The sequence below is a fragment of the Festucalex cinctus genome, chromosome 19 (assembly GCF_051991245.1).
Source record: "Festucalex cinctus isolate MCC-2025b chromosome 19, RoL_Fcin_1.0, whole genome shotgun sequence".
NCBI lineage: Eukaryota > Metazoa > Chordata > Actinopteri > Syngnathiformes > Syngnathidae > Festucalex > Festucalex cinctus.
In genome coordinates, this window is record NC_135429.1 from 1,530,766 (window position 1) to 1,546,286 (window position 15,521).

Consider the following 15,521-nt stretch of genomic DNA (forward strand, 5'->3'; position numbering starts at 1 on the left):
TTCAATGCCACTGAAACTAATTAGCCATGCAGTGTTCCAGTGGCAGGTGGATGGTAGCATTCGACTAAAGGTCAGAATCTGCACATCCAGACTGTCAGCTCCACCATGTTAAACATTAATGCTGACTAAAAATGGCACTGAGCTTTTCGGATATTAAAAACTTTCTATTACATTAGCTGGCTAAGCTGTTTTTTTCCTTATCAGTATCATGGGCTTGTCTGCCATTTGAAAAATGTGTGCATGTGTGCGCGTGAAGCCAAATTGTTGCATCACACACTTGCACCGAAAAGAAGACCCTGCCACTATCTGGATAGCACCGCTGAAGTGATGCATTTTTGACAGCACACCATGTTGCTCCCAAAAAAAAAAAGCTTTGAAAGATGCCAAGAAAAGCATTTAAACTGTGGCTGCAATCCCCCCTCTGTTATGAACTGTAATTTTTCACTGCCACAATCTTGGCACATTTTCATTAACCTCCCAAAGTTCATACTTCCTTCTTGGAAGAAGAAAAAAAAAAAAAAAAGACCTTTCAATTCCTGAATTATGTATAAAAAGCACCGCACATAATTAAAGTATGTGTTGTTTACTTACCGCAAGTACAGTATAATAATTTCATATTTCCCCCCCCCCCCCCCCCCCCACACAGCCATCATGTTGACGAAAGACATGATGGAATAATTTCCCCCTGCCTGCCCCCAGAATCAGAATCAAAATGGTATAATGTGGTCTGACAAGCAAACACAAATCCAGTGTGCCACTTTTTTTTTTTTTTTTTTTTTTAAACAATTCATACTGAGTGGTGTTATATTTGCAGTATTGTTGTCAGGCAATTAATTTTTTTTAATTGCATGACTTCAGTGGTTAACTTGTGATTATTCACAAATTTGAAATCTGTTCTAAATGTACAATAAAATATTTTGTTCAAACACTCTTGTAAGCATAAACGTGGGGAAAAAAAGTTAAACTAATAGAAATATAGCTGCAACTTTTTATCGTTACAGTAATGTCATAATGATTCATAAAATTGAGTTAAAATCAAAAATATGTACTGTACTGTAAAAACAAGTGTGATATTGATTTGTGTTGGTCATTTCTATGCCACTAGATGGCATAAACTGCTTTTGTAAGACATTGGTGACAGCTGAGGGTATTTTTCTTTTATTAACTTATTCAAACCCAAAAACGTATAAATATGTTTTTAAATACTTTGTCCTGCACTCCCAAAAACATCTTTATACGTTTTTTGTTTTTTTTGTTTTTTTGTTTGATACAGCTTCTGACATGAAGAGGTCACTTAAAGCAATGGTAGTTATTACAAAAAAAAAAAAGGTCAGCAAAAAAAAAATGTATTTATACGTTATTGGGAGTAAATGAGTTAAACTCTAGATATAAATTTAAAGGAAAAGTCCTGTGTTGACAATAAAATACATAAACATCCCAGTTCCAAAGTTCAAAGTTTGCCTTGAGGTTCTTCGCATCGGGTTTGAAGTCGACTACAACTGAAGCGTTCTCATCATGTTTCGAGTGACTCGCCAACAGCGGTTGAACGAGTAATTAAATGGATCGGGTGCATGCTTATTCTTTGTTTGATTCAACTTGGATGTGTTTTCGATTCTTCACGACCATCGTCGGCCTGATATATCGGTGCACCGACAAGCCAAAGCAATGGGAAAGTGGCTTTGTTGGGTGCACCGCCAAATAGCAAGAGGCCCTCTTAGTTGCCTGGCGATGATTTGAACGAGGTCGGTACAGAACAACCGCTTCTGTGAGAAAAATGTCTTGGCCTCAAGCAGCCAGGTTGAGGCACGAGGCCAAACCAAAAGCTCAACATTAGTCCGGTCCAAACCAATGATTTCGGATGCCAAAATGTACAACTCAGCCCGCAGAACCCAAAACTCTGCGGGGTAAAGCAGACTTTACAAGCCATTAAACCCTCCAATGATTAAAGAGACGCGTTTTTTTTGTTTTGTTTTTTTTCTTCTTGTTTGCAGTCCCGGTTGTGGAATCCAAACAAGGTTTTAATCAGATGGTTGGACAAAAGGTTGAAAGTTAAGAAAGGTTCTGTTCCGTCTCATCTGGATTAACACGGACACACTTGACATTTTCCTCACCCAAACAAGTTCATTAACTTCCCATTTGGCTCCTCCCTTCGCCCAATTTCCGAGCTGTACTTCCCAAAACACGATGACTTTCCCGGCTGATGGAAAGCAAGGGCTAATCGCCGTCGATCGCCCAGATGAGAACCTCTTTTCCCGCGCGTGTTGGCCCGAATGACGCTTGGACAACAAATGTCTGAGGTATGCTAAGTAGGAAAGTAAGGGGTGACCCTGGGACCACCTGTTTTCGGGAGCTGGGGCCGGCATACGCTGCGGCGTCAGATTATTCCTAAACGACTCTCCGAGGTCCGCCGTTGACACTTGCTGCCTGGAAATCAGAGATGCCCCATGCGGGTTGTGTTGAAAAACAAAGCGACACGAGACGACAGGAAAGCTTCAAATAACTAAGACCAGACCACACGCGTGGATAAGGACCCAGTCGCACTCAAAATGACCTTGAAAATATGTCATTTTTTAATTGAATATTCACATCATACATTTTTTTTTTCAATTTTCGTGTTTGCTAGGTGACGAACGATGAGGGAAAAGTGTCCCTCGCTGACTGCCCGAAGCCAGCTGGGATAGGCTCCAGCACCCCCCGAGACCCTTGTGAGGAGTAAGCGGTACAGAAAATGGACGGATGGATGGATGAGTCGCACTTTTTTTTTTTCCATAGTCTTGAAACTTATACTCGGGTCGCAGGTGCGACTTGTATGATTGGTTGAATTCTAAACGTCCGCTTCTAAGTATGTAAAAATGTTTTGATTTTGATTTTAAAATGGCTTCCCTTTTAGTAGAATCCTGCATCGTATTGTGTAAATGTAGAATCCTGCTGGAAATAATAAATCCTCGTCGCGGTGGATGCAGCATGCTAAGCTAGCTCGCGAGCTAGCTATGGAGATGATCCCTTTTTTCGCACATTAATTACCGTGACAATTTCTTCTTCTTCTTTTCACTGTTGGCAAATTCTTTTTACAGCCCCCTTTTGAAACTGAGCGTGTGCGACAATATTTAACGATTATTGTAAAAAAAAAAAAAAAATTCTCATCCGGACTTCGAGTCACAACTGAAAACGATTTGGGCGGTTACCAGTCCACAGGGTGTGTCCTGCATGTCGCGCCAGCTTCTGACTTGGCATCCATAAAATTGTAGTACCTTTTATTTAGGAGTAGTTTTTTTATGAACAGGGATCTAACTGGTAAATTTAGTTGAACTGGGTTTTTTTGTGTAAACAACATACACCAGATAGCTGCAGGAATGCGCCGATTGCGACACGCTGAGCCGAAGCATCTGCTCTCCTTGGAACCCAAATCATTTTATGTGTAAAATGGGTTTTTTTTTTGTTTGTTTTTTCCCTTCACAACCTCCCTTTCTCATTTCACTCCCCCACACATAGCACTCTCTCTTTGTCACTTCCATCCTCACTTACTCTCCTTCTCACCTTCGCTCTCACCTTCCATCATCTATTTCCTCTTCTTACGATATTTATCTCTCTATTTATCTGCGCCGACGTTTTATAGGACACACCAAACTGAAATTCTGAGCCTTCTTCCCCCCCCCCCCCACACAGTCGATTGCAGACTGTGGGGTGTGCGGAAGAATGGATTTGGCTTTGGGCTGATATTTGGAATCTATCCCCCCCCATATAACGTTATCCGTGGCTTACACGTACTTTGATTGGTTGAAGTTTTGGCACAGAACTAAAATGCGCTCCTAAGCCGGTCTTAATTAATCTACACGTATCATCTGTAACTCCCGCTACACTTACCTCAGTCGGTCTTCATTAAAACCTAGTTAACCCAAAATGCAGTATCAAACACCGTAATGTGGTCCCACAGTACCCCCGTTCTTGCATCACACCATTGACTCTGTTCAATTCAGAATAAACTACAAGATTACTTACATAGCCTGACATGACCATGGCCGAGCTCCTTGTTCCTTAACTCATTTGCTCCCAATGACGTATAAATACGTTTTTTTGTTTTTTTTCAAAATCCAGTAAAACACGAAGGGGGTTGCTTCAGTGAAAATGGCTGGGAGTGAATGAGTTAATCGGTACCACAGAAGTAGCTTTCACCAAAAAAAAAAAAAAACTTGGTGATCCCTGATCTGATGTAGCCATTGTTAAAAGGAAAGTCAACCATAAACATTTCTTGGCAATATGTTATGAGACCTCACAAGTCTAAACATGACACTGTGCATTACGACAACCAATCACAAGTCGCCTGTTTTCTGAAGCTGAGCTGTGATTGGCCATTACCTGTTATCTGAGCAACCGCGATGTCATCTCCAGTCGACCGCAAGTGGCAACATGGCCGCCTTCTGATATTGATAAAAACTGCTGGATTTTGCTGCTTAAATCATATTCCACGAAGACAACATTAACCAGTTTACTGTATTTAGACGAGTAGGGCTGCATAGAACATATTATCAAGATTATTTATTTATTTTTTATTTTTTTTAATGACTTTGCCTTTAAGCATAACATATCAGAATCAAGTTTTTTTTTGTTTTTTTTTGTTTTTTAGTTTTGTCCATTAAAAGTGTTGCACACTCATTTGTTGTCGAGATATGCAAATAATCATCATCATCTCCAAAAATACATATCCAATTACACAGTGCAACACAGCATAATGCACATTACCCAGTGAGCAATGATCATGCACAGAACCGGTAGTGGATTATAACTCTGGCTGTGCACAGTTAATTTGGTTATTGTTCACGAGTCAATAAAAATGTGCACATATTAGGGTTTGCACAGACTAGTGGAATTGTCAACATTATTACTCCACAATGATAGTTGACTAGTCGTTAATCACACGTTGTTTTTTTTTGCCCTGCTTTGAGGGGGAGTCAGAGGCGCTGCCATTAACGATGTGCGTGCTGAGTGAAATGAGTCCTTCACCTTAATTGATTTCAATTGGCGTCTGTTTCTAAATGCAGCAAGTGAGGGAGTGGGACAAAAAAAAAGCAAAAAAAAAAAAAAAGCTCGGCTCCACATTTTGGGCCACGTTCTCAAACTAAAAGGAGAGCGGGGAATTATTAAACCCCACACGAAGATGACCTTTGTAAACGCTGCAAATTCCCAGCTCACTGAACGCGCTGCTACAATTGGCCTACAATTGGGAAGGGGATTTTTTTATTTTTTATTTTTTTCCTAAAATAATGTCACACAATAACCGTCTCCACCCAGACCATGTCCACGCTCTTGTGTTCTATGTTCTACATAAATCCAATTTCCAACTTGTGCATATTGTATCTATTTAATCATGCACCGTTTGTCATGCAATATTTAGTTGGAGGGATTAATAAATAATTATAGTCTATTCTAGAATTTTTAGTCTAGGCCAAACGCGTCATAATACAATCTTAACCATATGAACTGCTGCCGTTTTTTATTTTTATTTTATTTTATTTTACTTTATTTACCTTGTTGAAACAAACTACATTAAAAAAATGGAATCCTAAACTGGAGACCACATTTTTTTGAGTGACCTTTTCTTTTCATAAATTGCCTTTTCTATCTTGTTGACTCCCAAATGAAATCCACTCTTGAACTTTGCATGGTTCCAATAAACTTACCTCCCCATTTTTAGAGCATTTCTTGACGAAATGAATGCTATTAGTGGAAATTATATTTCCATTGATTTGTATGCTTACTATATTATTTGTAGTTTTAAGTAGAAGATTTGAGACCATTCATTTTCTTGAATACTACCAGTAGTCGTGTTGTATTTTTTTTTCTTTCAGGTGACATAGCAATGGCATGGTGGCTAATTTTGTTCAGAAACAAAACAAAATTATAATAAAGTATTAAGATCTCATGCTGGGTTGTTTTGAGGTTGAATAACGGCTCCAAGGCCATGTGAAGTACTCGTGACGTCAACTCTGTGATGGTGCAGCGAACAGCTGCTCTGCCTTCTGCCAGGTGTCCAACATCTCCACTTATTTGTCTTTGTGCCATTGTGTCCAGCTGCCTCATTTTTTTGTACTTGAAACTTTACTTTCATCACTCCTCTTGCACTTCCATTCTTGAAACCCTTTAAAGTCATTTTAAAAGTGTTTTTTTTTTTTTTTAATATTACGCTTCCATTTATTAAATATAGTGTAGTTGGCCACAAAAATGGCCAACAATGATCTGTCACTTTATAGAAAAATTGAAATAAGAAATCTGGACTGACACTTTTGGCATAACACATTTCAAATAATATGCAGCAAATTTATCAACTATGATACATATACTAAAGTTGGTTGGTTAGTTGGTCGGTTCTTCACAGGCATAACAAAAATTTTGTTTTGTTCAAAACCTACGTTATATTTCATTTTCATGATGCTATAACAATTTGTGCAATTAATTACAATTCATGTCAGATCATATCACTTTCAAGTGACAAATTATGACGGATGGCGGTCTGAGTTTTTGAGTTTCGGTGACCCTTCCAAATAGATAATGTCTGATTACGCCAAGTATCCAAGTTTGAACTTTTTTGCATGCAGTGACACCCGGGTAATAAGTTGTGATTCGAGCCCGCGGAAAGAGAGAAAAAAAATCCACTCCTTTCACCCTGATGCTGTAAACTGAATAGCTTAACTCATTTGCTCCCAAAGACGTATTTATACGTTTTTTGTTTTTTTTTGTTTTGTTTTTGTTTTTATGCTAGAGCATACAGAAGGCTTGAATCAAAGGTAGTTATTACAAAAACGGCCAGCAGGTGGCACCAGAGTATAAGAGATCAACTGGGGCCATGTTGCAAAAAGCTCTTTTCCTTCACTGTTTTAAACAGATTTGTGAATAATGATCAAACTTAGCTATATTCCAATGCTAATTGCTGCAAAACGGTAACATAAAAATATACTTTTTCCAAATGAAAGAAGAGATGCTAAACCTTCTTTTGGTAAGTTCCATGTTTTTATAACAAATGGAACACAATATTTTGTGGGCCTTGCAAAATCGGTCAAAAGCCAGCAAAACCTTGACCATTTCCTCTCCATTCAGTAATGGCGTCTGGCATCCTAGCTGCTCGTCCACATAACACGAGAACGCCGAACTCTGGTTGTATTTTGAAATATCCAGTCAGCCGTCAAACAAACATTATGCTTCATAACCACCAAATTGCGGTATCTTGCGGTTGAGCCGCAATTGCATCACAAGGATCGGCACGGGATTTGCCCCTGGACAGAAGGCCGAGAAATGAAGGATACGGAACAGGAAGGAGCAATGCTCGATTTTTTTTTATTTTTTTTTACAGCGATAATAAGAAAGAGACAGAGAGGAGTAGAAGCAGGAGATAGGAGAAGATGGATGAGGAAGGGGGAGGGCCGAGGGCCAGCAGAGTCAGAGATAAGAGGCCGTGAGAGTGATTGAAATCGGATTAGCCCAGACAAGCCCCCCGCATCCCGGCCACAGCGTCGCGGCGTTAAACCTGCGCTTCACGGGGACCGACTCCTGTCACATCAAAAGCTTCCCTCAGGCCAGCCCGGCTGCCGTCGAGGCAGCGGAGTCCGCCAGCCGGGTTGTCCGCATCCGTGCGTATCACACGCTTACCTGTATGTCTCCATTATGTTGCAAAGATGGCCGCTGCCTTACTTCCACTCGCCTTTCATCTCATGGCCGTGCTCTTGTCAGAGGCCTATTTGGACCAAATTGATGGGCCATCTCTTAAAATTCAGCGAGGCAAGGAGGAATAAGTTGGCATTTGAAATACGGTGTAATACTTTCCCCAAATGTACGGCGGCCGTATCCCCATACCGAAACATATAGTTATGCGCAGAATTATTCATCCCCTTGGCCGAACTTGGATTTAAAATGACATTTGTTCGATGGATATATTCAGATTGGAAATGACGCAAAGAAGTGGCTATGTCGTGTTTATAAATATTCATGTCAAATAGTCTGCATTTCAAAAATGTTTGATCATTCAGGAAATTAAATATTATGCGCCACAAACCTCTATACAAAAAAAAAAAAGTTAGATAGGTCTGTCGGAGTTTTTGTAGCACCTGTATTTAGTGATCTGGAGTCAAGCTAAGTTGACTTCAGGGAAAGAGGCGGGTACACCCTGAACTGGTCGCCAGTCAATTACATTTAAACCAAAAACGTCGGACAGTTCCTTGTCCAATTAACTCATTCGCTCGCAGCCATTTTCACTGTTTTACTGGATTTTCACTGATTTTGCAAGGCCCACAGAAGATTGTGTTCTATTGCCATAAAAACATGGAACCTACCAAAAGAAAGATTAAAGTCTCTTCTTTTATCAGGAAAAAAAAATATTTTCCTATCTGTTTCCGTTTTGCAGCAATGAGCGTTAGAATATAGCTAAGTGTCATCGTTATTCACAAATCTCTTTAGAATTGTGAGTAATTGAACTTGTTTTCAACATATTCCTTGTTGATCTTTGCTCTGGTGCCACCTGCTGGCCGTTCTTTGCAGTTGAGAGGCTGCATCAAAGCCTTCTGCATGCTTTAACATAAAAAAAAACCCATAAACGTATAAACACGTCTTTGGCACACTTCAAACATTAAAAATAGAACGTATTTATGCGTTTTTGGGAGTAAATTAGTCAACTTTAATATGTCATGAGTTCAAAATTTGTGGGGAAAACAGAGCTTTCAGAGAAAGTCCCACGTGGAGAACAGGAGAACCTAAGATTCGAACCCAGGACATGTCAACTGTGAGGCATACTGGCTAACAACAACATTTCATAATTAAATGTCCTTGTCAAAATTGAAATCTCTTAAATAGCTTTTAATTTAGCTCACCAGGAACTATTTACAACAAATTTGAATACTCGTCAATCCTGGTGGCTGTTTTATGACTTTAGCTAATGCTAAATGCTATCTTGGTTGACAGTTCAACAGCACTAAACAAATACAATGCACTCATTATCTAAACTTTTTGTTGCTCAGTCCCGGTTTTGTGGTAATGTAGTTTTTGTATATCTGTTAGACTTTATGGTTTTAGCTGTTTTGTTTACTGTGATTTGTTTTAACCCTCGTCTGTAGCACTTCGGCATTTCTTTGAAAGATAAAGTGCGTTACAAATGATTTGAGTGTCAAATAAATTTATAAAATGTTTCCACCGACTACTACTCCCGTACTAGTCATTGCTGTTTGGTGCATTAATGAGTATTTCAACAGATGTTTGAGATCTCCTGCTGTGTACGCGGTGATTGAACGCACCTCGAGGCAACAAGGCTCAAAACTGGAACTTAATGCAATAACTAAGAGTCTGACTACGTTCTTGTCATCGTTAAAGGATACCCAATATTAATATTTACTATCAATATCCATATCTTGTTTAAGTGATTCATTGATATGCTGCACCGTAACACAAACAGCAAAGCGCGAGTGACCAAGCTAACGTGTACCGCCCTGCGTTTCCTGTTGTGTTGTGCTCGAGAATACAGACGCCTATTACCAATATGGCCTGTTTATCTACTGAAGAGTGACAATCCACTGATTGTGTGCGTACTTATGCGGTATCTGAATTTGTTGGAACTGGTAGTTTTCTCTCTCGGAGCTCATCAGTTCAGAGACACCACCCGCCCCACCGCAGCATGCAGTAAATAGAGTCCCCGCCACTCGTTGAGAAATGGCACAATTATCCCCCACCGGTGAAATATGGGCCGGGATGCACCACTGCTCCTTCCCTACAGAACGTGAGTGCTTGCGTGCGTGCGTGCGTGTGTGTGTTCATCATATTTTAGGGACATGGATTTGTTTCTACAGCCGTCGTTATCTAAACTGCTTTTAGGCTCCATCCACGTATAAACACAGACACGGTCTTTCCAAACATGGTTGAAACACCTGGGCTATTAATCGGCGGGGAGTGTATGCTAGCTAAGGTTCAACAAACAAATTGTAATGATCAAATTGTTGAACACAATCTTAAGATGTGCCTGACATATTGGATCGATTGAATATGGTCTCCACTCTCATACTGTCTTGGCCGCCCACCCACACGGGGGCGGCTCAGTCTAACCCATATGAAAATATGTGACCTGATGGTCTTAACTGGTTTCAACTGGATAAGTGCGCCAGAGTGCAGCTAGGTAGGACGACGGCAAGCCAGGACAGGTCACAGCGACACAACAGCCTGGCTCAAGTCACCGATCCAATCATTAAGAGGCCTAATCTAATACAATCATCACTTATCAATGTCACAATAATAGCATTCCATTTATGATTCTATAGGTGTCATCACACTTCCTCTTTGTCAACTCTTCTGCTTGAGAATAAGACGAGGGAAAAGCCAAACACAGTTGTGGGTTCAGTGGTGCCAATCTGTAGTGGGATTGCATTCTAGTAGTGACTCTTTATCTCGGAGCTTGGCACATCGAGCAAACTCTTCTCCATGATTGTCTGTCACAGATTCCCAGATACTGTCAAATCAGGAGCACTACCTGTAGAATGAGGTATTCTCCCCTGCAAGGTCATTGACGAAGGCAGGCACGACTTGTTCCTCATGCTTTGAGGGACTGCAAACACGACACACTATAATCGATCTATGGGATTTTAGGACAGCCCATTATCATTGCACTTTGGCATTACAAACGTGAAGAATAATTGATTGCTTTGGATTCATTTGGACATTCTGTCCAAATGAATGTTCCTCACGGATGGGAGACGACCACTCTTCCACTGAGCCATGCCGCCTAGAGTAAATATGTTTCCATGCGCACAGTTTTTGGAGTCATTCCCCTGCAACTCTTCAGTCTTGCAGTAAAAGTGTAAGCGCAAATCATTCGTGGTCCGGATCTACTTAATGCTGACGACACTGCTTAGGCCCTTTGCTCCACATTTGTATAAGATAGTGGAGGTTATGGCTTGTCCATTGGCGTATGACAGTTTTGTTTACCCGGCCACACATTAGCTAAAATAACAATACCTCGGCAACTTCAACAACCAGAAGCAAGAACTAAATGTGCATATTGGAAAAGCTTCAAAGGGTCTTGAAAAATAAAGAGGCGTGTCTGAAGCAATCACTCAATCAGGTTTTACCAATATACTCTATACACAAATGGGGGATAACCAACCTATCGGAGGCAAGAAGATGGGCTCAAAGGCAGAATTGTCAAATCTAGTTCCAGAGAGTCAAATGCCTGCCACCGATTTGGCTTTCGCCACAAGTGTTTCTACTCGAGCAAAAGCCAAACTGCGGGAGGGATTCGACTTTCTGCCTCTGCTCAAAGCCTGTTGATAACCTGGAAAGATTGCATCCCAAACATTGTTGTTCTGAAGAAAATCAGCTCTTCTGACTTACAGTTGCACTCACTGCTGCTAAATACAATTATTTGTCATTATTTGGCACCCTTTGGCAAGGTTCAAGGCTGTTCTCAAACACGATCTGTCTGCCTTCACAATCGATATGAACACAAGATAAAATATTGCATATTAAAAACCATTCTGGCATTCAGCCATTGCAGATGCAGGTCTCTGAGGACTGATATTATAACTCTCTGGAAGAGAGAGATGTGAAATGTCAAGTTGACACAAAAACATTTTTTCAGGTCCAGAATTAAAAACACGTTTTGATCATCTAATATTGCCACTTAACTTCGACATGACCTGTATGGTATTAGACCTTTTGCAAAAATGTTCAGTGACTCTCAGAAATGTCATTGAGCAGCGTGTGCATTTGAAGTCATCCATACTTGAGCTGATTAACCTCAAGTGGCTTCTCTCAGTGGCCTTTAACAGTAGTGCTACATTGAAATTCCCAGTACGAAATAAATGACTCTAAACAGAACGGCGGTCAGTCGAGAAGCATATTGTTGTCCAGCCACATTGGCGCAATCATCAACTTCTTCAATACTCTGAGGCAGTCGATCACGTTGATGGTGTTTATTGCAAAACCACGCAGCAAAACATAATAGCGATAGCAGAGGTGGCAATTCCAGGTCCAGAAAGTAAAAACCCTGCCACAGTTTGGTTTTTGCCCCTAGTGAAAGCTAGCTATCCAACTCCCTCGCAGGCAAAGGAGCACCATGGGTGCTAGCTAGCTCCCTAGCAGGCAAACGAGCACCATGGGTGCTAGCTAGCTCCCTAGCACGTAAACGAGCACCATGAGTGCTAGCTAGCTCCCTAGCAGGTAAACGAGCACCATGGGTACTAGCTAACTCCCGAGCAGGTAAACGAGCATCATGGGTGCTAGCTCGTTCCCTAGCAGGCAAACGAGCACAATGGGTGCTATCTAGCTCCCTAGCAGGTAATCGAGCACCATGGTTACTAGCTAACTCCCTAGCAAGTAAACGAGCACCATGGGTGCTAACTAGCTCCCTAGCAGGCAAACGAGCACCATGGGTGCTAGCTAGCTAGCTCGCTCCCTAGCAGGTAAACGAGCACCATGGGTGCTAGCTAGCTCCCGAGCAGGCAAACGAGCACCATGGGTGCTAGCTAGCTAGCTCGCTCCCTAGCAGGCAAACAAGCACCATGGGTGCTAGCTTGCTCCCTAGCAGGCAAACGAGCACTATGGGTACAAGCTAACTCCCGAGCAGGTAAACGAGCACCATGGGTGCTAGCTAGCTCCCTAGCAGGTAAACGAGCACCATGGATGCTAGCTAGCTAGCTAGCTAGCTCGCTCCCTAGCAGGTAAACGAGCACCATGGATGCTAGCTAGCTAGCTAGCTCGCTCCCTAGCAGGCAAACGAGCACCATGGGTGCTAGCTAGCTCCCTAGCAGGTAAACGAGCACTATGGGTGCTAGCGAGCTCCCTAGCAGGTAAACGAGCACCATGGGTGCTAGCTAGGGCGCTAGCTAACTAGCACCTGTGGCTAAAGCCAACCTGTGGCAGGGTTTTTACTTTCTGGACCTGGATTTTTGGCACCTCTGACTGGGATAGACAACTGAGCTCCACTATAACATAAAAACAAACAAAAAAAATAGGTGTAGTGTTCACATGTTGGTCATTTACACAATTACTTTTCTGTCTTTGCAGGTATGGAAAGATAGTGTCAACAAAGGCCATTCTGGATAAGAACACTAACCAGTGCAAAGGTAGGTCATTTTGTCTTGCACATATAATACTACTACCAGCTTCGGAACTTACATAATATGTATATTGCTGCGATGCAAAAGGTCGCTGTACCTCACTCCTTCCTTTGTTTTGACACTGACATGATTTGGCTGAGTGTCTTGATGTGATGTGAATGAGTGTTTGCACATTTAATGGCGTGTACATACAATCTTGATATTAGCGGCTCACTGCTAATTGTTTCGAGAGCAGACGCTGTACGCACAGACATGCTTGAACGTACTTGAGTACAAGACCAATTAATGAGCAAACAAGCCAACCAGTATTGGATCCAATTTAACGACTATTATTGTCGCGCTCATGTTCTCGGTGTGCTTCTTTTAATTCCCTCCTGTGCTATTTTTTTTCTGTTCTATTTATAGTATTTTTTTAAAACAAAAATAAATACAGTGTATGTGGGTTGTGATTGTGCTATGCAGTCTCTATGGGTTGCATTAACATTAGTGCTAGGTTAGAGTTACTTGTTTGAAGGCACTCAAATTGAGCAAAAATAAAAAAATTATCCATTTGTCACATTCACCTATTCCAGGTTCTTGTCAACCTCTGCAACCATGTATCAGTAAATACATTTTATTTTTTTTGTCCTTCTGTGTTTAACTGCTAGCAAGTCTGGTTGGTCTTAAGGGGTCGGGGGGGGGGGAGTGACGGAGCGAATAGAATGATTGGGGTGAATGTGCTCCTTTGCTACTTGCCCCCGAGGTATCAAGCAGTTGTGTTTAAGAGCGACTGACGTTCGATCATTCTATAATTGCTTTACGTGCGTCTCAAAAGGGTCGCCTTCCAAAGTGAACTCGGCTTCTTAACCCACACTTAAGTTTATCTTACCATGTATGCTTGGGGTCATAATGTAGTTAAAAAGATATATTGGACCTTTTATAATACAAGAAAAAAGAAAAATGTGAAATGCTGGTGTAGTCGGCATCAAAGTAAGAAACATCAATGCGAATCTGCAATGTGACATTTTGCAGATGTAAACTGTTAAACTGGAATCAATAATGAATTGGATTCATACATTGTCATGTAAAATGAAAATAAAAATATTCAATATTGATTTTAATTGTAGGAAAACAACTTTAAGTGCAATATACAGGGACTGATTTTTTATTATATATATATATATATATATATATATATATATATATATATATATATATAATATATTTTTATTTATTTTTTTTTTTTTAATGAACAAAAGTGTTACTGGGATAAAAATTATCCAATTTTGGAAAAAAATTGGACCGGCCCACTACTTGAGTCAATTTACACTTTTGTTTAAAAAAAAAAAAAAAAAAATTGGGTAAAATTGGGCAAATGTATTTATTTATTTATTTATTTTGGGCTGATCCAAAAAATGTGATCTGTGGCTAAAATTTTTGATCCCATCTGTGAATTTTTATTTTTTTTTAAATCCCTTGGAAAAAAGTAAGAGAAGAAGGTGAGGTCGACTTATTTGTAGGATGAGGTAATAGCTTGGGCTTGATCACAGGTTATCCTTCTCCATTTCAAGCTGACCTAAGTTTTACTCCTCTCCACTTTTGCACCGTGCGCTTTCCCCATGAGTCACCCTCCCAGAATGCAATGCTGCCGAGATGACAGGAAGCAAAAAATATAAGCACACATATTTTATGAGTGGGGAAAGGATGGATTGCGTCTCTTGAGAGCGGCTGGTGGACAGAGGTGATATATGTAAAGGGAAGACGCTGAGAGGGCCGTGTAACCTTGGAAAGAAAAGATTGTTTCTTTTTGCATGTGAAAAAGGAGTCTGGGCGAAAAGCACAATCCCTCTCCCGAAATTGCGTTTAACTGATGAGAAGTAATTTGGAAGAAATGGAACGATTGTTTTTTGGATTATACACCTGGGTAATGCAGCACAGCATTCCCTAGATATAATGCAAATGTTGCCCACCGCAGGGCTGTGAAGTCATGGCCGCAGTATTTTATGAAAAAAAATGTATTCTATGTGCATTTTGACCTTTTTGCCCACATATAAACAGTTTTTGGACGACTGAAGCAAAACTTTTGTTTCACTCTGACCAGGGTAAAGACTTTTTAAAAGTCAGTTTTCAGTGTTTGCTGGAGGAAATATATGATATATATATATATACAAAAATATTTTCGCTTCTCCTTTCTGCTGTTATCTCAAACATATAATATTGTATCGAACAGTAGAACATACCAGTTCATAAGTTATGACATCTTTTCCACATAATTGGTTTCTGTACATGATCTATACTTTATTGATATATTTCAAACTCACTGGTGGTGTGAATGCAAGTTTAACAATTATCTGTCTCAATATATGCCCTTTAACTCTTTCACTCGCCGCCATTTTGACAGAAGCAATCCCGTTTGCTCCCGGCTGTTTTACTGGATTTTGACTGATTTTGCAAGGC

General features: G+C 40.5%; 1 protein-coding gene across 12 annotated transcripts in view; it reads left to right on the forward strand.

The window, feature by feature from the left end:
- Positions 1–15,521, forward strand: part of rbms3 (RNA binding motif, single stranded interacting protein) — a 268,599-nt gene that overhangs the window by 89,822 nt on the left and 163,256 nt on the right. For all 12 annotated transcript variants that reach the window (XR_013280185.1, XR_013280184.1, XM_077507158.1 and 9 more), the window contains one exon: positions 13,033–13,091. Coding sequence is in view for 10 of the 12 variants with exons in the window: in XM_077507158.1 (XP_077363284.1) it covers positions 13,033–13,091 (59 nt within the window). In the remaining 2 variants the exon portion in view is untranslated. The remainder of the gene's footprint in view (positions 1–13,032; positions 13,092–15,521) is intronic.